The sequence below is a fragment of the Astyanax mexicanus genome, chromosome 14, assembly GCF_023375975.1.
Source record: "Astyanax mexicanus isolate ESR-SI-001 chromosome 14, AstMex3_surface, whole genome shotgun sequence".
NCBI lineage: Eukaryota > Metazoa > Chordata > Actinopteri > Characiformes > Acestrorhamphidae > Astyanax > Astyanax mexicanus.
In genome coordinates this window covers 16,369,072-16,394,960 of record NC_064421.1, presented here as the reverse complement: position 1 = coordinate 16,394,960, position 25,889 = coordinate 16,369,072, and the positions used below count along the sequence as shown (strand labels likewise).

At 37.2% G+C, this 25,889-nt stretch overlaps 1 protein-coding gene across 6 annotated transcripts in view; it reads left to right on the top strand.

Moving 5' to 3' along the window:
- The window catches only part of LOC103033015 (1-phosphatidylinositol 4,5-bisphosphate phosphodiesterase beta-4), a 57,691-nt gene that overhangs the window by 13,443 nt on the left and 18,359 nt on the right, over window positions 1-25,889 (top strand). For 4 of the 6 annotated variants that reach the window (XR_002650360.2, XM_022673054.2, XM_007257438.4 and 1 more), the window contains 18 exons: window positions 2,400-2,479; window positions 2,746-2,799; window positions 3,402-3,483; window positions 4,269-4,369; window positions 4,614-4,671; window positions 5,235-5,343; window positions 6,675-6,885; window positions 8,995-9,088; window positions 9,278-9,357; window positions 9,618-9,702; window positions 9,813-9,903; window positions 11,022-11,117; window positions 11,409-11,506; window positions 12,986-13,066; window positions 13,224-13,368; window positions 14,387-14,471; window positions 21,623-21,747; window positions 24,373-24,424. Coding sequence is in view for 5 of the 6 variants with exons in the window: in XM_022673054.2 (XP_022528775.2) it covers window positions 2,400-2,479; window positions 2,746-2,799; window positions 3,402-3,483; window positions 4,269-4,369; window positions 4,614-4,671; window positions 5,235-5,343; window positions 6,675-6,885; window positions 8,995-9,088; window positions 9,278-9,357; window positions 9,618-9,702; window positions 9,813-9,903; window positions 11,022-11,117; window positions 11,409-11,506; window positions 12,986-13,066; window positions 13,224-13,368; window positions 14,387-14,471; window positions 21,623-21,747; window positions 24,373-24,424 (1,727 nt within the window). In the remaining variant the exon portion in view is untranslated. Of the gene's footprint in view, window positions 1-1,455; window positions 1,712-2,399; window positions 2,480-2,745; window positions 2,800-3,401; window positions 3,484-4,268; window positions 4,370-4,613; window positions 4,672-5,234; window positions 5,344-6,674; window positions 6,886-8,994; window positions 9,089-9,277; window positions 9,358-9,617; window positions 9,703-9,812; window positions 9,904-11,021; window positions 11,118-11,408; window positions 11,507-12,985; window positions 13,067-13,223; window positions 13,369-14,386; window positions 14,472-21,622; window positions 21,748-24,372; window positions 24,425-25,889 lie in introns of those variants that run through there. The other 2 variants (XM_049463470.1, XM_022673055.2) reach the window with 2 other exon arrangements.

The window sequence follows — 25,889 nt, the reverse complement described above, 5'->3', positions numbered from 1 at the left end:
ATTGTAAGTCTATTATTATTTTCTTTATTTTAGGAATATGATCTTAATCCTTTTTACGTAGAAGTTTTACCTTACTTTAGGTCATTTGAACTCAAAATCAGTCTTGGTTTCGTTTCTGTACATTGTTTTTGTTTGAAACTATTATCCTAAAAAACATTTTATTTTACATTTTACATTTCTTATTTTACATTTTTTGCAATTTTGTTGCAATAGGATATATACTTGAAATTAATACAATATGTTGCAGGGTTTTTTTTTATATTGTTAGGAATATCATTATCGCATGAAAACCCTGAAACTTGTGATAATCCATAGCTGGGAGCCTTGATAGTTAGAAGGGGGATAGAGTTTGTATGGGTAATTGGTAGAATAAAAGTCATAAAAAAGGTAACACTTTACAATAAGGATACATTAATTAACAGTATGACAGAATGTCTAAACTAATTAATATGTAACACTGGTTAAGACAAAAAAAATACTGTTAATTTATAAATAATTGAGACATATTTTTTTAACCATTTAGTTTATTGTTTATAGCTGTTGTTACTATTATTAATTGATGTACTAAAGTATTCCAGAAAAATAAATAAATAAATAAATAAATAAATAAACTGTGTGTACCAGGCATTATATGCTGTCATCTTGCTTATGCAGGTAACCCATAGACACCACTCTCAAAAAGACTCTGATGTTCTTGCCTTTTCTAAATCAAAAGAGCTACTATATATAATTGCCTGGAGGCTGTATATACACTTATGTTGAAGCAGCGAGGAGCTCCGACGAGCTAAGCCTTGACTCAGCTTGTCTTTCTCCGCGTTGTTTTGTCTGGAGCACAGGCTCAATTCATCATTATGTTTCCAAGGAGGGGAGAGTGCTTGTCTCGAGTACATTTGAAGACCTCACACTTAAGCACACTTTAGAAGAGGCATCATCTCTCTCCTGGAATGTTCTGTAAAAATAGCTCCCTCATAAAACTGTAATGCGGAGTGATGGAAAAAAAGGAGGGGGAAAAAACAAAGCTCAGCTTAGTTGTTTATAGCATCATTTATTACGCATCAAAAACAGCCCATCAGTCATTCAGCCCCCGAAATCTAAATGTGAATTTCATGGGTTTTTCTCCTGCAGAGATTTATTTTAAAACTGAAAAAAGAAGGTATGAAAGAAGAACCAAATGAAAACAGCATGGAACCGGTGTTGGAAAAAATGCCCTGTTTTTAAATTCAGCTAAAAATATATATATATATATTTTAAATGTGTTGAATGTTCATACACTATATGTCTAAATGTTTGTGGAAACCCCTTCTACCTGAGGTTGCACCCATTGCTGGCTAGGGATGGGACAAAAATATCGGTACATTAATTTTCATTATATTTGTATTTTTATGGAAGGTGCTATAACTCCAAAAGACCCAAATTTGACTTACTGGTACTGAAGTAACTGCTTTATTACTCTACATGGTGGCTCTAATCATATGAATAGGGTAAAAATGCTGTGAAGAATATTAGTTGTTAAATTGTGTGAAACTGGCACCTATAAATAATTTTGGTATGTGCTTATTTAGGAGTATTTTAGTCAGTTTTAGTCAGGTTGTAAGGAGTAGTAAAGCCACTCTGCTGATGTAGTGTTATACAGGAGTTTCAGTTTAGTTCTCCAGCAGCATTAGCATTAGCCGCTAACCGCGCTAAGCACTAGCTCTTTAGTCGTTCAGAGGTGAGTATTATTGACCTGTAGCCTGCTGCTAACCCTGGCTAGCACAGCTACAGCAGCATTAGCATTAGCCACTTAGCGCACTAAGTGCTAGCTCTTTTGCCGTTCAGAAGTGAGTATTATCGACTTGTAGCCTGCTGCTAACCGTGGCTAGCACTGCTACAGCAGCATTAGCATTAGCCGCTTAGCGCACTAAGTGCTAGCTCTTTTGCTGTTTAGAAGTGAGTATTATCGACCTGTAGCCTGCTGCTTATGCCAGCTAGCACTGCTGGAGTAGCATTAGCAGTAGCGTTCCAAAGTGAGTATATCGGACTGTAGTCTGCATGTTTACCGCGTTACAACAAGCTATGTGGGATGAACTGCTAGCTAAGGGCTTTACTAATGTCGCATAGTGTACCTTATAGTGTGAAAAATACAAAACACACACACACACACACAAAAAAGGAACAGAAAAGGCTCATTTTAAATACCCTTAATTTGAGAAGGTCAATGTATGAGCAGGTATCTTATTACTTTTGTCCGTATAGTGTGTTTTTCTCACCTGGTTCTATTTTTTTGTATTTATTATTACTGTGTATATATACTGTATGACCCCAGTCTTATTGCTATAAGAGAATTGTGCTTGCTGCTGAAGCATTCTCCTGGCACTTTAATTTTACCCATACATTTTCCACTCTGCCTCTGTTTGCAGCAATGGACTGACAGCTTGCGGTCATTGATTCACAACAGCCGGGCAAACAATGTGTGCCCAATGACCTGTCTAAGGAAGCAGTGAGTGCCAGACCGCCATTAGCAAACATAACCCAGCAATAAGTCACCCACAGTCATTTTGGGCAAGAAATGTATTGTATGCCAACTCATTTGTGAGTCTTTTAAAGCATTCAAGGTCATGATTGTGCCCTCAGCTGTGGATCAAACATTGTTTCTCAATCTGATTATATCCATGGCTAGTTATGCTGATGCATGCCTGTCTATTCATATCACACAACTTTCTGCCTTATTAGTTAATGACTTTTTTTTCTCGTCTTCCTCTGTAGTTGGATGAGGCTGTCTTTTTTGACCAACGTGAATGGAAAAATCCCAGTGAGAAGGTACATTCATCCAACTGATTAGAGCTGTGTGTTGGTGGTATGTTACACATACCGATACAGGGGTTATGATTTATTGTATCTTAATATATTGCGATACTGTCAGCAAGTAAATATATATTGCCAGACTCTAGGTGGTCCAGTGGACGAAGGCGCTGCCGCTATGATCTGAGGATTGTCGGTTGAAATCCCAGATCAGGCTGCTCTCCATCAGCAGCCAGAGTCCAAGAGAGTACAATTGGCCTTGCTCTCTCTGGGTGGTGCTCTCTCCCCACAACACTGAAAAGGTGGATGTATATGAATAGGAGGAGGCATGTGCTAGTCTACACCCTCCTAGTTTTGGGTGCTAGTACTCTATATATATACTATATATTATATGATATATTATATTAAAATATATAATATATATTTTTTGAAATGCTACTATATTTGTAGTTTCATACACCCCTACTGATCAGAGAAAAAAGTTGTGTTTTTTACCTTTTTGCCTTCTTTGTAATGTGATCATCATTCTTTTGTACCTCATTCCTTATGGATTAGTTCATATTCCAGCATAAAAAATGAAGAATTAAATGTGATGGTGTTGGTTTGTTCTCCTTTCTCAGCATTACAAGAACATTTGCTTCAGGAAAAACAGAGAAGGTGATATTCCAAGCATTAAAAGATCTTGGTCTTCCCAGTGGAAAGGTAAAATGAATGGGATGGGTGTAACAATTCACACAATTCAGTTTGATACAGTGCTTGTTTTTCTGGTGTAACACAATTGCCAGTGCTTGAATATATGGCTTGTATTAATATGTTAATCTTATTCACAGTTTATACAAAGGCACTTAGTGTATATGTATATATGCATCTGCCACTATCATACAAAAACTTTGCATCTCTTTTTTTTACTGTTTTCCACTTTTTGTGGTAATTAGAATACGAATAAGTAACTCTGTATCAGAAAAACAGAGGGCCTAAAATGCACCTTACAAGAATATGTTAATAATTAATTAGCTAATGTTTTCTGTTTTCTTTACTATTATTTTTAGCATTATGGCAATGCAGTTTTTAAGATTTTACTCATAATCCTTATAAACTCATAAGCCTTATAAAGCCCTATGCTTACACTCTAGCCAAAGTACTATGATACAATGCAATAAATAACAATGTAATATAAGGTTTTAGATTTTATCAAATTTGTTTGTTCTGTTGATTTTTGAATATAAATAAAGTTTACATCCTATACAGATAATAATTTATAACTATTACTGTTAATTCCCAGAATTTAACATGTGTACCAGAAATAAGCATGAAATAGTATGTATAAATGCTTTCATTTCAAAAAATATTTAATCCCAGATTTGCAGATTTTGTTTAGTTTAGATTTAGTTTAGTTTAGTTGATTCACTTAAAGAATCACTATGAAAGAAAGGTAAAGTTTTTTTTTTTTAATTAAAATATATCTACTGGTTTCTTCCTTTTTTCAGAATGATGAATTAGAGCCTGATGCTTTTACCTTTGAGAAGTTTTACTCTCTCTCTCAGAAGATTTGCCCCAGAACTGACATTGAGGTGTTGTTCAAAAAACTGTGAGTAGATCTACCTATTGGATTCATGTTAGTCCAGTTAAACTTCATCTTGTGTCTCTTTTCAAATCTGAGAAATATAGGGAGTCCATTTATTGCAAACCTTTACGTTTGACCTTGTCTGAAGTGTGTCTGGCTGGAGGACTTTTATTAATGGCTAGAATTGTATAAAACAATTACTATATCTGTTTAAGGACAACCACTATATGAACATCTCAGTGTGTAATGGATTGTTTCTATTTTTCAGCTGTGGAGAAAAAAGTGATTTCTTGAACACGGACCAATTAGTCAGCTTTCTGAACGAAGTAAGTGATTTTCACTCATTAACCTGTTCTAACCTCACTTCCTGTTTTCTCAAGTTGCATAAGTCATACTTCACCCAGCCTGCTCTCCTCCCTTTGAGAACTTCTGTGAACTTAGTGAAGTGCAACTGTGTCCTTTCTCTGCCGCCACAAGCCTGCCCTTCTGCTGATTTAAGCACATGTTCTCACACTCTCCTCTAAATGCAGCTTCATTAAGTATTCTGAAGCCCTAACATTCAGAGCATAACATTTATCTCACCAGTTATCTCTAGAGCGGTGCACAATTATTGAGATGATTATGAGGCTCACGGTTCTTTTATCAGTATTAATTCGATATTGTTAATATTTGCAGTAGAACACTACATCAGATTTAGCTCTCATAATTACAGCATTTCATTTTTTGCGTTGTGTGATCTGTGGTAATGCTCCGAGTGTGTCTTTCTTGCATGTTTGATGTGGTTTTTGTTTAAATTGGCATCTCCATACAGATTTACAAGCAGACGCCCTGTAGCTGCTGCCGTAGAAAATCTTGTTTTGTTGATGTTAAAATTGCTGTTTCCACACAGAACCAGCGGGACCCCCGCCTTAATGAGATTCTTTTCCCATTTTATGACTCCAAACGCGCCAGGCAAATCATAGAAAGCTACGAGACTGATGAGAAGCTTCAAAAGAAAGGTAAAATGCTCTAGAAAGTGTTCACCGTGAACAAATTCAAGGGTCAATATCAGTATAATGTGCCTTTTGTGTCCGCAACAGAGTTGTTTAAATTCAGTCATTTCACATTTTCAATATTTAGTCTGATTTAACACATTATTGCAGATATAGAGAAATATTCATCTTTGCAGTTTTCAATGGGTGTGGGTTTTTGGCAAGTGCTGTCTTGTTAAGTAGAATAATTCTTTTAAGCGAGTAAATAACACCAATGTTTAAAAAATGTATAGTACGAGTCAAAAGTCATTTTTAATTCAGAATCGAAAGGGAAACAAACGGAAAGGGAAAATTTAATTTCTGAATAACCCAGGAAGTAAAGGATGGTGGGCAGGAGGCAATCTTTTAGACTATGCCCAGCACATGGCTTCCTTCTTTAAAGCTACCATATTTAATTCCTGAAATTAAAAGGTTCGACTTTTGACTGTATGGATTTTGTTTAAAGTTTGGAAAATGTTATGTTTGAATCAATTTGGATTTTTACTTATTTATGTAGCAAATCTTCAGTTAACTGCCCTTTTAAATAAGTAACCTTTGATATCAGTGAGATCACAACTTTATATTGTTGTGTTTTCAAGGGACTGAAGGTGCTGCATGTTTAGCAATTAATACTATTATTTTCACATAATATGCCTCATATTTTCTCTTTATTGTCTCCTATTGTCACCTCGCTTTTCTGAGGTGAATCTAAAACTGTAAACCCTGTCGTGGTAAAATATCAAGGTAATTAAAATCATTTTAGAAAATCTGCAATGTCTGCAAGTCTAGATCAATCATGTTTTCATTAAATACCAATTTGTTTTTTTAATTGTCCACCCTGACGTGCAGCTTGCAGAGTGGATACATACATACAAGACAAGGAAATAAAGGAAATAAAAAGTTGAGCTTTTTAGCTGAGGAAATATGCATAGGAATTTTTGCATAGTTTGGAGTCTTATAAATAGTAAAAAATAATAATAATAATAATAATAATAATAAATAAAGTAATTTATTTAATTAATTACATATTTTTTTTAAGCTAGGAGATGCCAGAAGGCACAGTATTCTGATAATGAGCCTGATGTTTACATGCGTGTCGGAATCAATTTGTGCTGTTGATCTGACCATATTTTGATCACTGAGTTCCATCTAGTGGTGGAAAGTAATCATGTGTCCACTTCCCCCCGTGTGAGGTAATACACGTGAGCTGTTGATGAATGGTGGACTCTCACTCTTGACCTTTCTTTAGTTCATTCAGAGCATGCGAGGATCTCATTACAGCTGTTTGTGAGCCGGATAAATAACAGGCTGTTTTTTAGGGCTGATGTCGTGTGATGGATTTAGCCGGTACCTGATGTCTGATGAGAACGCTCCAGTGTTTTTAGACCGGCTGGAGCTCTATCAGGAGATGGACCAGCCGCTCGCCCATTACTTTATCAGCTCCTCTCACAACACCTACCTGACGGGCAGGCAGTTCGGAGGGAGGTCCTCAGTGGAGATGTACCGGCAGGTCCTGCTATCTGGCTGCAGGTGATTTTCAGCTGCACTGATTCTTACAGGGCTTAATTATTACTTTCAGATATTGCCAACAGCAAATGACGTAGTCAGATACATGCATATATTAATAAATTCTTAATTAGTATGATTTGCAACAACCAGCCTATATGTAAAGACACATTCTATAATCTTCTACATAAATCAGTTGTTGAGATATAAACTCAACATGTACACTAACATGCCAGATGACATGGGACTAGTGTCATATCCAATTACTTTTGCTATGTGCAACAGAAGCAATAAAATACTGCACCATTTACTTGTTTGCACAGAAAATTGACATGATACTATGGATTGAGGAATGTTAAATATCTCCACAACTTCAAAAATTGAATATTTGTCCCATCCATCTGCATCCTCTATCAGACCTCATGCCAACTCCACTACATGAGCAGATTGGCCAGTGCTTAACCTAAATCCCAAGCTAACACCTCACAACTTAAACAGGTGTGGTGTTCTCAAGCTTTCCCCTGAGGTAACACTTCATTATCAATTTGTATACTACTGTCCCATGACTTCTGGCATGTCATTGTAATTTAGACTGATTTTCTCCAAACATTAGACATTTTATCGTCTGTCCAAATAACCAATTAACTTATTTGCACAACTAATTAAAGTTTAATAAACAAAACATTAAACTCCAAAACTGTTTTTATTTGTTTATTTATTTATTTATTTACATTAACCTGCATTAAAACATTAACCCCAGATAGATATCTAAATTCCCAAATCTCCAAAATGTATGGACTGTTGCTTTAATTGTACCAAGAAATGTATCAAATTTAATTCCATATCTGAATGTTATTTAATTTGAATGTGCATATTATCGCTATTAGAAAAACTAATAAAAATCTAGTATCACCATTAGGCCTGCCATGATGATAATCTTTTTTTCGAATGATATGTTGTCCCAGAAATAACTGTTATAAAATATATTAACATTTATGGCCCTTTCTTACACCCTGCGCGGGGCACGTTGTGATGCTCATTGCTATCATTCACCCTGCGAACAGTCCATTTTCATGTCTTGCCCCTGTGTTGTTAAAATAGCAAAGGAGTTTATGAATATATCTACACTAATGGATGTGGTGGTCTGGAAGTTAGGTGTGTTCAGGTAAATTTCTGGCATGTTGATGTCTTGGCGACTAAAAACGCAGGTGCTCCACTGACTGATTAAAACCCTGACAACAGTCACTCATCAGATGTTCATTGCTATCTTTTCTACACAGACGCGCTGCGTGCGTACACCCCCGCTCGTTTCACACACACACGTAAATACAAACATGACGTAGTGCATAAATCCATCATTTACATCAACAAAAAACTGAATACAAAATAAAATAACATTGCTGTTCCAGTAAATGACTTGCTTGCTCACCGGTCACTGCGTGAACACACAGGTCATTTTTTTTGTCTGCTGTGAAGTGCAGAAGTGCTGCGCTGTTCAAATACCAGTCTGCCAAAGTCTTTTAAAGACTTTTAAAGGGAATAGCTGTGACACGCCGATTTATTTATTTCATGTTACACCCAAAAGACACCCATTATTGATTAAGAGAAATAGGACTTGCCTTTTGCGTGTTTCATGCCACACAATCAGGCTGCACAGTACGTGGTTGACGGTTCACCTATAGAACGCTAAAATCAGGCTCTTAATGCACTAATAATACTTGTTAATATATTGTTTAAATATCTGAGTACATAACTCAAATTAAACCACTGTTTCAAAACAGAGTCAGCATACAGATTCCCAGATTAGATTAGATACAGATACAGATTACTTTTATAGGCTCTCCAATATAAGTGGTTATATTGAGATCAGCAAAAATGATTTAGTTTATATCTGTAAGTAATACATAATGTGAATCTGTCAGGTGTTCTTTACATTGTGACTAAATTAAAAGGTAAATGGACCAATGGGGGAAAAAAAGTTTATTTGAATTTTAAAAATGTTTTTCCTTGCTTTGATACAATTTGTTGTTTTAAAGACACAAAATGTCTGTTTTTCTATAAGTACCAAACCAATGTAACTGATCAGTGTGTAGATGTCCGTGCTGAATTGTAATGCAGCTGTTTGGCTTGCAGGTGTGTGGAGCTGGACTGCTGGGATGGAAAAGGAGAGGATCAAGAGCCTATTATCACTCATGGCAAGGCCATGTGCACAGATGTGCTTTTCAAGGTGAACAGCCCCTCGAAATGCATCACACGCAACTTAGGAGATTCACATAATAGTGAAGTGTTCACTTAAGATCCAGTGACATCATTTTGTTTATCATCTAAGACTTGGGTACACAGACACTGATCAATATTTTGCCTTTTAAATCCTGTAATTCGAGTGTATTGGAAGTTAATGGCATATCTTTTTTAGGATGTCATTCAGGCCATTGAAGAAACTGCATTTGTCTCTTCTGAGTTTCCTGTGATCCTGTCCTTCGAGAACCACTGCTCGTACGTATGTTCACTGTCAATAAAAACTGTGTAGCAATTATTTTATTAATAAACAAATTTAAAAGTAATTAATTCAGTACATCCATACAGCTCAGGCTTATCAAATAGTAAGGGTATAGTTTGCATCATGCTGCTCAGGGTCAGTATATTCAATTGATGCAAACCCCTATTTTATTTAGTTTAAAAGAAATATTAAGAGAAAAATGCAGTCCTTACCTTGTAAACTTACCTTGTCCTCATTCGTCTTTCATGTTCCACAGGAGACATCAACAGTATAAGCTGGCCAGATACTGTGAGGACATTTTTGGAGATACGCTCCTCAGACAGCCTTTAGATGATTTCCCTGTATGCATTTTATTTCTGATCGAATGAATGGTTTGTCCTTCATTAGGTTTAATAGCATTCCTGCAGGAGAGGTTCTCACAAATAACTCACAAACTCTTTCTTCATCTTAGTTGGAGCCTGGACAACCTCTGCCTTCACCAAATGACCTTAAAAGAAAAATCCTCATTAAGAACAGAAGATTAAAACCTGAAGTGGAAAAAAGTAGGCATTATTTTTATTCTTGAGATAAATAATAAAAAAAGTTAGACTGTCTACAAGCCGATATTGGTTCTGAAGAAATGTTCAGCACAGTCAGAAAAGATTCAGAGAGTGTGATCAATACAAACGTTTACTTGACTTTTATTTCACTGCTTATGAACCAGAGGTATTTCATCTTTTTGTCTGGTCAACTTCAATACCTTTCTTAATATACATCCATTCCTGCATTTTAGCCCTGCAACACATTCCAATAAAAGCTGAGGCGGTAAATCAGTTACTGCTTTGTAATTTTTCCTTTTTTCTCAAGATGTGAAAGAGTTTTATATTTTATTTATTTTTTTGCCGCATTTTTGTTTCAAAATTTTCTTTATCAGTGACAGGTAAGAACTCCCGGCAGGCCTGCCTGGTACCCATACTCTCTTTTTCCACAGCCATGCCTTTGTAATGTATGCAGAATGTGGTTTGGCATTGTCTTATTGAAAATCTTAATTTCTCCATTAAAACTACCATCACAAAAGTATACTGCCAAAGCTGGATACCATGACAGACCCTGGCTTTTGAACTTGCCATTAATAACAGTTTGGATGGCATTTTTTTGTCTTTGGGCCTTTTATTTCTTTCAAAATATGATCTGCAATACTAATACTCTGACCAAAATTCATGTTTCCATGTGTTTGTTTGTGATGGTGTGATGTTAAATGACAGTTATTGATGCAGAGCTATTTGCGTGATCAGAGATCACTGATGTTCAGCTTAGGCTTGTGCCCTTTACACACTGAAATTCCTGCTGGTTTAATGATTTGCCTACTTTTGTACTAATATATGAGTGCAATCATCTGTTTACATTAAAATCACATCTTTTTTTTTACCTAGTAGCCCAAAACATTTGACCAGACAAAACATGAAATATCCTGGAAATATCATACTGACTGCATTAAAATGAAAGTAAAAGAAATTGTAAGACACACAAAAAAAATCTAATATTGTTGGCATTTTGCTTAATTTCTCAACATATCTGATTTAGGGAAATAAGTGTTTTTTTTTAGTAGAAATGTAATTTAAATAATTTAAATTACAAAAGTAATTGAATATAATTAGATATCTTTCGTTTTGTTTGGTAGAGCAACTGGAGCACTTCCGGAAGCATATGGAAGCTGGGGATGTGAACATGTCAACTAACATGTCAGAAGATGAAAATGAGGAGGATGCTGGCTGTGGTAAGACAGTGATTGTTAAAATGCACAGCACACTCTTTAATTATGGAGCGCACTTGGTCGTCCCTAGATGCTGTAGGACCATTAGCTAAATGCATTGGAATATAATGGTGTTTGTGCCGCATGCTGAGTCACTTTGACTGATGGTGAAGTTCTGAGAACAGATGATTGAACTGCAGAGTAAAAATGAATAATGGGCACCTAGTTGAGTGAAGTCTTCATTTTAAAGAGGAAATATTTTCATTGTCCTTTTATGTCTGTGTTATATCTGTGTGTGTGTGTGTGTGTGTCTAGCAGACCTTGTGGATGAGGCTCACCCAGAAAGGATATGTGGTCGTCTCGTCATCAGCCAGACGAATAGTAGTGAAGGAGATGTCCCTGCAGCCGACAAGGTTATCCCATGTTTATATTTTTATTTAATTTTTTTAAACAATTTATTTGCTTTATAATGGACTTAAATGCACTTGACCACACTATAAAAACATGCATATCATTAAGTACTTTATTAGGAATATCTTTATATCTAATCCGTTTTCTAATTAGCAATTCTTGTCATTCAGAATTGTGCACTTTTTGCTATTTTTTGAGTTTTAAGTATGTAGTATAGATAAAAGTGTCAAAGGTGAGTATACTCAAATATAATTTCTCTGGTGGACAATATCATCCCACAATGCACAACAGAACAGGAGGATCTACTCCAATCTAAAGGTACAGCTTGGAATTGAACTTGTAGTAACTTATATTGACAACTCTTAATAATACTTACATTGTTAAGATTAGTATTTAGTGTATACAGATGCAAAAAAAAAAAAATTCACAGTATGCAGACACAGTGAGCATACACATACAGGAGCGGCCGCTGTGGCACACAGGAAGCAGTGAGGGTTCAGGACCTTGCTGACGGGCACAGCAGTGGCAGATTGCCAAGCCTGGTGTCGAACCTACAGCCCTGTCATCAATTACCCAGTGCTCTAATTGCTGAGCCACCACTGCCCCTCATGACAAGAGGTCATCAACCTTCAGTGGTTTTCCCACGATTGCAACAAAAGCCCTTTGGGTTGTTGGTGAAGCAAGAAATCTGCATTGATTCCATATATATATTTTAGGAGAGAGAATCACAAAACAATCTCACAATATGATCTCACAATATGATCTCCCGATATGGTCTCTCGATACAATCTTAAACAACTACCTCACGATACCGCCTCACGATACCGCCTCACGATACCGCCTCACGATACCGCCTCACGAGACCACCTAACGAGACCACCTAACGAGACCACCTCACGAGACCACCTCACGAGACCACCTCACGAGACCACCTCACGAGACCACCTCACGATACCACCTCATGATAATACAATCTTAAAAAATGACCTCACAATACTATCTTACGATGCGATCTTAAAGTACCATCTCACGATGCGATCGCATGATACAGTCTCACAAAAAATTTAACACAGGAAAACTAGCAATCCTTAACTTATTAAAGGATATATATAATTTAATAAATTCTCCAGCGCTCAGTTTTTACTGTATATGAGACCAGTAGAGGCATTATAAAATATGCAATGTCATCATCATTATCATCATCATGCCGCTTGCTAACCAGAGTGAATGTTCTGGATATTTTTATAAGTAATCATGACAGCTTTGCAATAATAATGCTGCAAAAATAGGATTAATGGTGATGAAATCCTCTTCAGGCTTTTATGTGAAATTGACAGCTGTCAGTTCCCATGATCACAGTCTGTCCTTCTGCGTTTAAAATGTCAAAGCTGTCGGTCTTTTGGTTTGAGAAGAAGCAGTCTGAATTAAGTGGCATCTTTATCTAATATTAATGACTCTCATCATTGTTTTATTTTCTGAAGGGAAACAAAGATGAAGTTGCAGGATTAGAAGTACTAGCACAAACACCCCTGGAGGCCGCATGTCAGGAAAATGGAAAGAAGGTGCATTTTGATTTTCTTTTCTCTTCATTAAAATTTCTTTTGAAGTTATTTGAGGATCTGGAGACCTATCACTCCTGGCTCCTTACATTCAATAGAGTGCTTCATTTATGCCGTTTTCTGTTTAACCTGAATCTCTAATGTCTGTTCTCTTATACAGGCTTGTGAGCCGGGCGTGGCTGATGAGCAAGCTTTGATTCAGTCGTACACATACGTCGCAGCCACCACTAATATCCACCCATACCTGTCAAATATAATCAACTATGCCCAGGCTGTGAAATTCCTAGGTTTCGAAGAGGCTGAAGGCAAGTCTTTATGTGTTGCTTATCATTAGTATTGAATCATTCTATTTCAGCGTTCTCTTTTTGTGTACAGTTCATAACTACATACACTAGGGCTGCACGATGATTATGAAAAGAACTGACCCTGAGATACAATCATTGACAAAATAAATAAGAAGCACAAAGAAAGAGTTGTGGAAATTGAATGAATATCTATATAAATTAATAGTCATTCAAAGAAAGCTCTAGTACCTTGTTGGGCAGCCTCTAACCTGGATGTAAGACGAGATACACGTGGGTATAGAGGCGAATAGGATCTATATTGCATCCAATACTCACAGATGTTGCAGCTGAGCCTGTAGATCCTGCACACTTAAAGTTTGCAGAACCTGGTGGTTGATTGCCGATAAATCAGGTGGCCCAGAATGCAATGGAAGTTTTCAGCAATATCTCACCAAGAGGTACACTGCTCAAATGTAGCCTCTGAGAGCCTTTTTTAGGGCAGCGGGGAAAGAACTTCTATCCTGACTTGTGGCAAGATTCACTATCTGATCAGACCACACCTGTAATCATTTACATATATATGGATACATATTAGGCACATATTATCTGCATGTTGAGTTTTGCTGCAATCCATAGTGGTTTACTTTTTTTGCCTTTGAGTATACAGTATATTGTGATTTGAGCTGAGCAATATGGTGAAATTAAATAGAGCACAATATTTAAACACATTTTCATAATATGTGATGTGTATATTGCAATGTTTTACCAGACAAAATGCAGCAACAGTGGCAGGTATTTAAAACTGCTATTCAGGTACTCTCATGTCCAGTACAGTGATTTTGTATGGACTTTTTTGTTGCACATCATGACACAATAACACAATATGTTGTGAGCCAAATAAATGATGTTGGCCATATATAATCTGTCTCTGTCAGATATGTCCTGGATAAAGAGAACAGTGAAAAGGTCCCTTTTCTCTCGATTTGTATTTAACTTGCACTGTGTGTTTCCTGTTTTTTTTTCTCTTCTTTTCATGCAGAGATGAACATTCACCACAACATGTCATCCTTTAATGAGTCCGTGGGCTTGGGGTACTTGAGGACCAATGCCATTGAATTCGTCAAGTATCCTTTCCTTTTAGCGGTGAATGAAGGAGCATGCTTAGAGAAATGGGTTTAAGAGTTCCTGTCTAACAGATTATGGAAATAAGTGTTTCACCTGAATCATTAAAAACTTAATTACATCTTTAGGCAAAAGCAGTTGGCCTCGTTTTCCTGAAATGCCTTAGATAATCCCTCTCTCGCTTGGATAGTGAACTTTTCCGACTCGTGGAGAGGAAGTGTTTATCGCTGAGATGGTTTTGTTTTGACCCACTTTTTGTGAGATTTTCTTATTCGCCAGTTCTGCTAGCCTGTGCGCTACAGTACATTTAATATCCTATTCTCCCATCACGTTTTTTCCCATGCTGCGCTCTTTGTTTTCTGACTGCACAGGCAGACTGTCGTGCTTTTCGGAATTGCTAGCATACCTTCTTCGCACATTCCAGCAGCAGGAAGTCCTACTGTTCCACCATTGTTGCCATGGGCAGCCCCATAAGCCCAGCTGGCTAGTGCTCTGCTAACAAGCCTTGGTTTCCCCACTCATAGATGCTTCTATAGATGCTTACGGGGATACCTGTGGGGTGCAAGAAGCACTTGACTACTCTTTCTGTCACTCCTGGTTGTTTTTGTTGAATTGTCAGGCATTTTTAGCCACAGGTTTGAGAATATTTGCAGCTTATTTTGTTAGTGAATGTCATAGCTCAGCGCTAACATTCTTAACCTTTCTTCTTAACCAGGCTTCTTCTACAAACATCCACAAACGGACCAGCAGGTATTTGACTAAAACAGACCATAGAAGGCTTTAGAAAAGAGCAAATTTGTGTGAGCCCTGCTGGACACATCTGTTATGCTCTGTACTACAGCGGGCCTTGCATGCTTCCGCTGCCAGCGTTGTGCTAGCCTCTATCAGCCAAGCAGGTGGCGTGACAAGGTTGAATTCCTCAGAGCTACGCTGGGCGCCAACACACAGAGGACCCTGTAGGAAGAGTAATCTGTCACTGCACCCAAGCAGGCCGAGACTCTAAGACTGACTGGCATTGCAACCCACTGTTCGTTTGTTTCAGCAGAGTGGCTTGGGGCTGCGCTTTGTCCAAACGGTGCCTCTCACACTGGATTGTAGAAGTTATTTAGTTGGCATGCAGCTCTGAGGGCTCAGCCGCTCCTTTGTAGGTTATTGCCCGCTCTGCCTGCTCTCTAATGGATATTTGTATGGAAACCCCTTAGAGCTCTGAGCCGACTTGGACTTCTCTTAATGACGGTCTAAAGTGCACATGTCACAGTGCTATCTCTGTTACACAGCATGCTACAAGTGCTGCTTCCATTCAGTCATCTGGGAGCTTTCATTTCTAAGGCAAGGCTTAAATGTCTTTTGTTACATTAGTAGGTTGTTTTGAAACCTTTATATTAAGTTTTTTATTGCATTTTGTAAAAGGAAATGCAGGATGGTTGCGCAGCTAAATCGGGTCCTTCCGTTATTGTATCTCAGTTGGCTAATATGACATTTCCAAGTGATTGTGAAGTAGTTGTTGGGCAGGACGATATTATAAACAAATAAAATCTTGATGTTCTTCAATTTTCAATTTTTTTTTAGTCCTTACATAACTAAAAAAAGGCATTTTTTTGCCAGATAGTGCCAAATTAGTTACAAACAGCATCATTTAGAGTTACCAGAATGCAAACTATTATTTATTTTCAAGAGGATCAAAACCTTGCAAGTACAACAAAACTTGTGTGAAACCATTGTGAAACCAGTATAATATGCATAAAAGTTTTTTTTTAGGTATTTTTTAAAGACAACTTACCCAGTCTCCTTTTTTTTAAGGAAAAGTGTAAAATATAAAATTAAATCACAGTTCATTGCATGTTTTACAGGCTTAAAAGATGCCCTCTGTTAAGGTTCTAAACGTAAAAATCTAACTAACTTTGGAAATCATGATTAAAACAGCAATTCAAATAAATGAACTAATTTGACTAAATACATTAATTTGATTAACTTCTCAATATTTGGTGGTTGATATGTTGTTCTAAGTGATTGCGGTTGCTATAGTGATTGCTTTTGATATAGCAGGTGGTTGGCATGATGTTGCTAAGTGGTTTTTGCAGTAGCTTGATGCTCTGGTTTTCTAGGTGGTTGATTTAATGGTGTTGAGTAGATGCTAGATGGATGCTACAGTGTGGCAAAGTGATTGCTATGGCTATGATATTTCAAGATGTCAGGATGGTTGCTCTGGTGTTGCCAAGTGGTTGCTGTGGTACCCAATGTTGACGGTTAAGTGATACAAGTGTATTTGTATCATTGTTATATTTGCCAAGATTTTTGCAACCCTGTTGATCCTATGGGGCAAAGAAATATGCAAAAACCTGTTCCTATGTGATAACTATGTCTGGAAAATTTGGAGCTGTGATGATGTCTATATCTCAAAACTGCCAGATGAGATATGCAGTGAAAAGTGAAGAATGGTAGAAACTACAATTTTAATTTGTGTAATAATATAATTGTTTGTACTGCCTAGAGCAGAGGTTCCTCAATTATTTGAGGCAACAGGGCCGTATTACTGACAGCAGTGGGTCAAAAGAGATTGAACAATTTTTTTAGTGCAAACCCCAACAATATCTATATTTTTGAAACATTAATTAATGTATTCTTTAGTTTTGTACTATCATTAGAACATTAAGGCTGAAGTGTGCTAGTGTTATATTGTCCAACTTTTGTAGACTAACATCAGGGTTTCTTTTTGACCCTGTAGATCCACACAGTGCTGTGTTAGCTAATATTTCTAAATAACATCAAATCCTGTCTTAGTAAAGATACAGTAAGAAAAATACTGTGTTGTATACTAAGTTTCACACAATATGACTATAAACTGTGATCAAGTGTATAAACAGTAGTTTGTGCATCCCAGTAAAAAACCTTTACCAGATTAGTGTATTCAGGCAGTTCTGTCACTGTACTGGAACTGGTGCTGGGTAAATGGTTTGGGGAAGAAAATGATTGGATCTAACTTGAAGTGCTTGCCTGTTGCCCCGCCCCCCAGCTGAAACGATAGTTCTGATTAGTTCTGCTGCTGAGTTTGACTTCGTACCTGTGTATGCCTGTAGGTCAGTGTGTCTGTGCCGGTTATGAAGAGTGGATTTCTTTCATTAGGTGGCTGAACTCGATTAAAAAGTCACCATTGAGAACATCCATCCTAATTTTATTGGCAGGCCAGATTAGAACCTTTATAAGGCTAGTTTCAGCCCATAGGCATACACTTGATACGGCCAGACTTAATGTGCATATAATCACTTAGCCATTGTCCTATAGTCTCCTCAATTCATCATTATGTAATTTTAAGGGACCCTTTGGCCAAAATAAAAATGTTTCTGTAGTAATGTCTGCTGTAAACACATCTTAATGGTTTAAAACTTTAGATCTTTAGAAGGTGAGGGAAACCTTGGTAATACTAAAAGGACTCTAGGGTTGTTTGAGCTGGCTAGTTTATCCAAGGAGGTTAAGTGTCATATTTATGTGTATTAGCCTCTACATTCGTGACTAATGTCAGGTGAACTTGTTTTCTTGTTTTGTATTTTGTATGTATATATATATATATATATATTACTGATCCTAACACAGTGGGGCCACACAGTGCTGTGCTAGCTAATATTTCTGAATAACTTCAGAGCCTACCTTAGCAAGGAGGCGATAATAAAAATATTGTGCTGTTTACTTGTGTAGATAAACTGTCAATGAAGTCAATGAAGAGTAGTTTGTTTATCACAGTAAAAACATTCACTGTTTTAAAGAGTTGTAAAGCTGTTCTTTCTCTGTGTTGTACTGGTGCTGGATAAATGGGACTTCTTACTGGAATTGGGTCAATAAATATCTTTTAAGAACACTGTGGCTATATGCACATAGTTTGTTACCACAGTTAAGGGGGGGGCATCATTTATATTTCGCAAACCTACTACATACTAACCTCGTATGACAAAACATTGCCCCATCAGTGTTCCAAAGCATCGCAACCAAAACACATGCATGACTGCTGCCTGGGCTAGAACACTTAAATGATGGTGCTAAATTAGTTGTGTGGTTGTTGCACTTTGTTAGCTTCAGATGTGCTGTGCGAAATAATTACCTGTCTAGAGGAGATAGAGCAAGGTCGGCATCACTCTCCATGCCCTTCAGCTCCCTCGGCTCTTATCAGCGCTGGAAGTCACATCAATATCCACTCATTGCACTAGATGGCTCATTTTCTTTTCTTGGTTTGTTTTGGCACTGTTGCTCATTCTAGCTAGTGGTGAAATTGGCAATATATATGTAATTTTCTCTGCCATTATTTTTACAAGAAGTAACCAGTGGTCTCAGTCAGACCTATCAGAACTCATATTTGCAGCTCGCTAGCTCAGTAGGCTAAGCTACGTCTCTCCACTTTGTGTGGAAGTGCAAGAAGATTGACAGGCAAGTAGATATGCCTGTCCTGATTTTGTTGATCGCTTCATTTGTTTTTTTTTCCCCTCCTGTTAACAGAGCTTGGGGCAGCCACAGAGGCCAGATTTGTTTTCCTCTGTGCATATTATCTGGCAGCTGCCAGGATGTGAGGAGAATTCCTGAAGTTAGAGCAAAAAGTGTTTTGACTTCAAACTTCGGACGGAAGATAAAGGTTACCAGGAACAAAAGATGATTAAAAATTTAGAGAGATATGGGAAATTCTTGGTAATATTTATCTACTGCAAGTAGAGTCAAAGTGTGTACTGCATGTGTAATGCACGTGTCCTGTGATAATCCATGCCTATACAGCTTAAAGGAGAACTCTGGTGTAACTACATTGTTGGTGTAGTAAAACATGAAAAAAGTATATACAATTGATGAATAGCACACCCCCGTTCTCCCACAGCTTTCCGAGATCCAGAAATTTTAACGGTTTGTCCAAACACCCTTTTGACTGGGTGACACGGATCATAATTTGTCATAATAATTTGCCTTTCCCACCGTTACCCAGACTCAAAGTAGCAATGAGCAATTAATGGCTAATTAGCTAATTAAAAAACACCGGTTTACATCACATAGCGCTAGCTTTAGCTTCGTGTGCAGCCATCTTTAAACTGCTAATAACATAGACACATAATTTTGACCCGTGTCACCCAGTCTGTAGGGTGTTTGGACAAACTGTTACAATTTCTGGATCACGGAGCGCTGCGGGAGAACAGAGGTGTGCTATTCATAATGTTTTACTAAACCAAATGTCCATTTTACACCGGAGTTCTCCTTTAAATATTTCTTCCAGATTTTGCGGTAGGGGTATACTGTTGATTGCCTCTTCAGTAGCATCTAAAATTTCTGTCGGGAATAGTTCTGGCGATAAAGCTGACCATGCATGGCATTCCTGTCTAAAAGACAAGTTATTGAGGTGGCAGCAGTATGTGGAAAAGTGCACTGGAGTGTGTGCACAGCAAAGGTAGGACCACTAGTTTTAGGACCTCATTAACATAACCTTGGGCTGTCAAAGTGCCTGTAATGAAGACCAAAGGTGATCTAGCATGAAATTCTCAGATTCTTTGTGTCGCTGATCAGTGCCTTTTCTACCATGTGCATCCATCAGCACACTATGGTAATGTCCGTATGACCAGTATGGCGAGTAATGCATCAGTAAGACCATCCCGCTGGCCAGAGCCCAATAATGAGACCCGTCTCAAACTCTTTCAACTTCTGGAATTGCTTTCACACTCCTCTATGATGCGTACTTTACTTGCAAATGATGCTATCAACACAACAGCATGAGTCAGAATGGAAAACACACTCAATAGGACGGCCCTATATACAGTAGTCATTGAGGAACAGTGATAATGCCCCCTATGCTTACGTCACTTGTACGGCTGAGTGTGAAACTATACTATATTATGTGTATACAGCTCTGGAAAAATGAAGGGACTACTTCAGTTTCTGAATCAGTTGCTCTGATTTTGCCATTTATAGGTAAATGTTTGAGTAAAATAAACATTGTTGTTTTGTTCTATAAACTACGAACAACATTTTTTCCAAATTACTAATAAAAATATTGTCATTTAGAGCGTTTATTTGCAGAAAATGAGAAATGGCTGAAATAACAAAAAGGATGCAGAGCTTTCCGACCTCAAAAAATGCAAAGAAACCAAGTTCATATTCATAAAGTTTTAAGAGTTCAGAAATCAATATTTGGTGGAATAACCCTGGTTTTTAATCACAGTTTTCATGCATCTTGCTATGTTCTCCTCCACCAGTCTTACACACTGCTTTTGGATAACTTTATGCTACTCCTATTGCAACAATTCAAGCAGTTTAGCTTGGTTTGATAGCTTGTGAACATCCATCTTCCTCTTGATTATATTCATATTCGTTTAATTAGGTAAAATCAAAGAAACTCATCATTTTTAAGTGGTCTCCTATTTTGTCCAGTGCTGTATATAATCTTGTGAATAATAGTTCAGTTCAGGTAACTTAAAAAGAAATAAAGCAAAAACCAGTTCTGTTCAATTCTACTAGAATAGGTTTCAAGGACTCGTCAAAAAAAAGTGTGCCAGTGAATTGTACATTGATCATAAATGGAACTGGATATGACTGTCAAGGCTGGGTTTGGTCTACACTGAAAAAAAATATTCTTTTTTATTTCCTTGTGTGCTTTTGTAGACTTCTACTTGTATTTGAATCTGAGCTTCTGACTAACTGTTTACAAATGTTGTGTGTGACTTTCAATATATCATAATACTGCCAAGGGCTAGAGGAGCTCGGTGTGAATAGTAAGTGCCCCCTTGCTGTAAATGAAACAATGCCAAGCTTAAGAGCTGCCTGCCACACTGAGGCTTTTAAGGCTTTTTGAAGGGAGAAAAGAAAAGATAGAATAAATAGATGTTTATGTGGCCGTTGAAAGAGAGAACATTTTATGAAGCTGGTGTTTCCAGGAACATGTAGAAAAACAGTGTGAAAGAAAGACTCAAGCAGAAAGGACCATCACTAGAGAAGAGCAGAATCTTTTTCTCTGTTCTACTCTGGGAAGATATATTTAAATGTAAAGTTTTATTCTGCAAAGCAGCAGCCTCTATAGAACACACCTCATAGGATCAACCTGCTTCTAAAGTGCTGTGATCTATAAATAATCCACAGACTCTTCTTAAATCTCCAAAACCCTCCACGTTTTTTTTTTCCTAAATGAGATGCACAGCTACAACAAGCGGCAGATGAGTCGGATCTACCCCAAAGGAGGCCGAGTGGACTCCAGTAATTATATGCCTCAGATCTTCTGGAATGCCGGCTGCCAGATGGTTTCTCTGAACTTTCAAACCCCAGGTAATGTAGACCCCACTGCTGCAGCCTCGGCTCACCGCAGCAGCCCCCTCTACTCACTCTGCAGTCACTTACACACTAACGCTAACATTATTCTCCACAGCACGCCCCAATCCAGACATCTGCATCACCTTTGACCATATTTTTGGTTGTAGGACACGCTGCTATGTGTGTGGAGAGTTAATGCTGAGGGATCCCTATTCCATTCACTAGAAATGTGTACAGATATCAGATCTAGTGTAGGACTAGGGCAATACTATATCCTAAATATCCATTCATTCCAACTTATTGTATACAAGATATAAAATATATCATATCTTGATATCACATCTAATATATAGGTTACCATATTTGAGAGGTTTAATTAGGAAAAAACATCATGATGACTTTATTTCACTTTTTAAACATAATTTAGCAGTGTCAGTGACATAAGACATGAGAGTGCAACTTTCTTATAGAGATTTATCCAAAAGTATATAAAGCATGATGTGTGTTTGGTTCTACAAATCAATATTGATTGACTTAAAATTCTGACAATACAATAATATACTTTTCATGATATTGTATCAACATTTTTCTTAAATATATTGGGATGAGTTGTTAGTTGACTCTTCCAGAGTCTTGATACAAAGGAGGGATGAAATTAAAAGGTGTTATTGGGGTCTTTAATAGCCCTAGTATTGAGCTGAATTGCAGTGTTGATGGTGATACACCATTAGAAATCGTTTTAGGAGCTCGCTGGTTCAAACCCAGTTCGTGTAGATTGCCATCAGCTACCGGAGCCCTGAGAGAGCACAATTGGCCTTGCTCTCTCTGGGTGGGTAGATGGTGCTCTTTCCCCTCAGCACCACAAAGGGTGATGTCGATCAGCACAAGGCGTCTGTGAGCTGATGTATTGGAACCGGGTCGCTGCGCTTTTCTCCAAACACGCTGTGATGCTACTCGGCAATGCTGCATCAACAGCAGTTCAAAAAGAGGCGGTGGTTGACTTCACATGTATTAGAGGAGGCATGTGCTAGTCTTCAACCTCCTGGTGTTGGGGCATCACTAGTGATGGGGGGAGTCCTATGAGTGGGTTGGGTACTTGGTCATGTAAATTGGGATGAAAATGGGAAAAAAATTGAAATAAAATTATTAAAAAAAATTTTAAACATAGTTTAAGGTTTAGTCTTATTGCAGGTCTGGAAAACTAGTTCCAAGTGTTTGATTTTTTTATTCGATATTTCTATATTTAGCATGTCTCAGTCTTTATGTCCACCTTATTTAAATTAATTATTTGATTAATATAAAAATATAAAACAATTAAATTAAAAATAAATAAAAAATATTTAGTGGCAATAAAAATATTGAAAATATCATGTCAGACTTGTCTCAGTTATCATGTTTGAAAACAAAAGCCTGGTTTAATGTTAAATTTGTTAAAAACAAATGGAGATTCTGCTGAGCTGGTAAATGTTAAACTTCAGAATTATACATTTTTCCAAAAATATATATAATGTATTAAGGCTTGAATTTCATATAAAGAAGAAACACCATTTTGCCATATTTTTGTCCTATTTTGACACAGAATTTTGTGTAATTAAACATGTAATCACATTTACTATGCTGCCAAAGGTATCCACTCACCTGCATTGTGTTTGGTGATGTAGGGCTTCATCGAAACCCATTCCATGAAACTCTCTACACTTTACTCTTCTTGAGCTAATCTGAAGACCATGTGAAGTTTGAAGGTCTGTAGTAACTGATGATTCAGAAAGTTGGAGATCTTTGTACACTATGCTCCTCAGCATCTGCTGATCCAATTACCTAGTTACTTTCAATCCCAGTCACTTCCACTGTGTTATAATATCACTGACAGTTGACTGTGGAATATTTAGTAGTGAGGAAATTTCACGACTGGACTTGTTGCACAGATGTTGCCTCCAATCATAGTACCACGCTGGAATTCACTGAGCTCCTGAGAGCGACTCATTCTTCCACTAATACCTGTAGAAGCAGTCTGCATGCCTAGCTGCTTGGTTTTATACACCTGTGGCCATAGAGTTTAATGATTGAAATGATTGACCGGAATTACATTATTGCAGTGTACAGTTATTAAACCACTTCTCTCCACATCTCACTGACCTGCTGCTTATTTGAGAAGGCAACTTTTTGAATATTGAACTCTCGATCCAGAAACCTTTCTCTCGTTCCAAGACATCTGGAGCAGCCATATTTCAGGCTCTGTTCTGATAGCCTGTGCATACCTGAAATTCAGATGAGTGTGTGCTCAGCAATCTGCTGTCTGTTTGTACTTCTGCTGTCTTCTGAAAGAGAATATGCCAAACACACTTCATGCGTCAGAAAGTAATAGATGCTGTGTGCAGGACAATCATGAACATTTCACAAGTATAGGATCAAACCAAAAGTCAAGGGTTGTTAGCTGAAGTATATGTACCTGCTCTCTGAAGTCAGTGTCCTGTAAGCTTTAAATGTCTGGTCATACCGCTATCCAGATGCCACTACAGAAGATTGAAAGAGAACATTTGGTTCAGCTACTCAGCTGTATTGAAAATCAAACAGTGGTGAATGTATAGGAGAATTTAAATTCAGTGTATGATGTTCTGTTTGTTTGCTGTGCGTTTGTAGATCTGGCAATGCAGCTGAACCAGGGAAAGTTTGAGTACAATGGATCATGTGGGTAAGTGAACATTACATCACCATTAAAGTGACATTCTGGCCTAAACAGGAGTTTGATAAATGTTCTGCAGTGTAACATTTATATTCATTAGTCTGGTCAGTTTTCATTCATCAGGGTTCTCTCACTACAGTAACCAGCACGCATTAAACTAATATCATACAACCATTATGCTGTGTTCCATTTGAATGTGAATGTCGGAGTTTCTGAGATCCAAAATAGGATATTTTATCTGGAATGCACCCACAGTCAGATTTTCTGCATGGGAAATCAAGAGACCGTCTATTTAACCCTGAGTTCAGAATCCAAGATGGCTGCACTGCATATTAACAGTAGTAAAATCAGTTGTATTATACAGTATATTGTGATTTCTATCTATTTGTGTCTGATTAAATGAGTTGTACACACAGTATATTATCTAACTTTTATCTTTGGACATGTTTTCATGGTGTTTGGCTGTGTAAAGCACTGTTATTGGCTGCTCTCGCTAACCATGCTAACCTCTAAAAAAGAGTGACATACTCTGAAGTTTCACCATAAAACACCAGTAAAGGATTTTTATAGCAGTTGGGGTAAACTTCAGTGTAACACAATTTTATTTTATTTAGTCTTTCATTCAGTGAAAAGCAGCTAAACTGAAGTAATTTAGCTAGTGTGGTTAGCTACTTAACATTCTGGCGAAGTTTTAGCTTCTCTTCATCACCTGCCAACTTATTTCTGCCATTTGAGTGATTTATTGATGCTTTAATCATATTAACTGTCAATTTAATGACAGTTACCACCATTTTAAAGTTGTAATTGTATATTTAGATAGATTTTGTTAACTGTCTGACTTTCAGTTAGCAATAAACTAGCAAAAGAAATCTTTAAAACAGTTTAGTTGTCCCTTCCACCTTTAAGATACAACATAACATGCATGTTTCACTTATTTAAACTGTAATCTTGCTGTAAAAATGTAAGCAGAAATATTTACAGTATAATGTTGTAGTAGCTATTTTATAGCACTTTAAGAAAATCATTAACTTTGTGAGATTTAAGCACTGTTTCATAGCCTATATATAATTTTGCTAGCATTTCTTCTATCCTTGAGTACTGAGTACACAGCAAATTACACATGTAGGTGATTTAAGATGGGATCTGTATATGTGGCTGATTAATGAAGCGGGGCTATTAATTCTCGGCTATAAATGTGACACTGTAAAGCAGTCACACACTTTGAGATATGGGTTTTGAATCCTGGTAGGTAATGTGTGAGTCTGACCAGAGTAGATGATCAAAGTGGCCTTAAAGTATGGTTACAATTTCAGTGTCCTTGATTTAACAGATTAAATATAAATATTTATAATACATCATCGTAGATAAATTTAGAAATTTATATTCAATTTCACACCCTGTTTCTCTTTAGCTGAACTCTAATTAAAAACTGGTGTGAAATGGAGTAAGTGCATGTTTCTTGTATTTTAGCGTA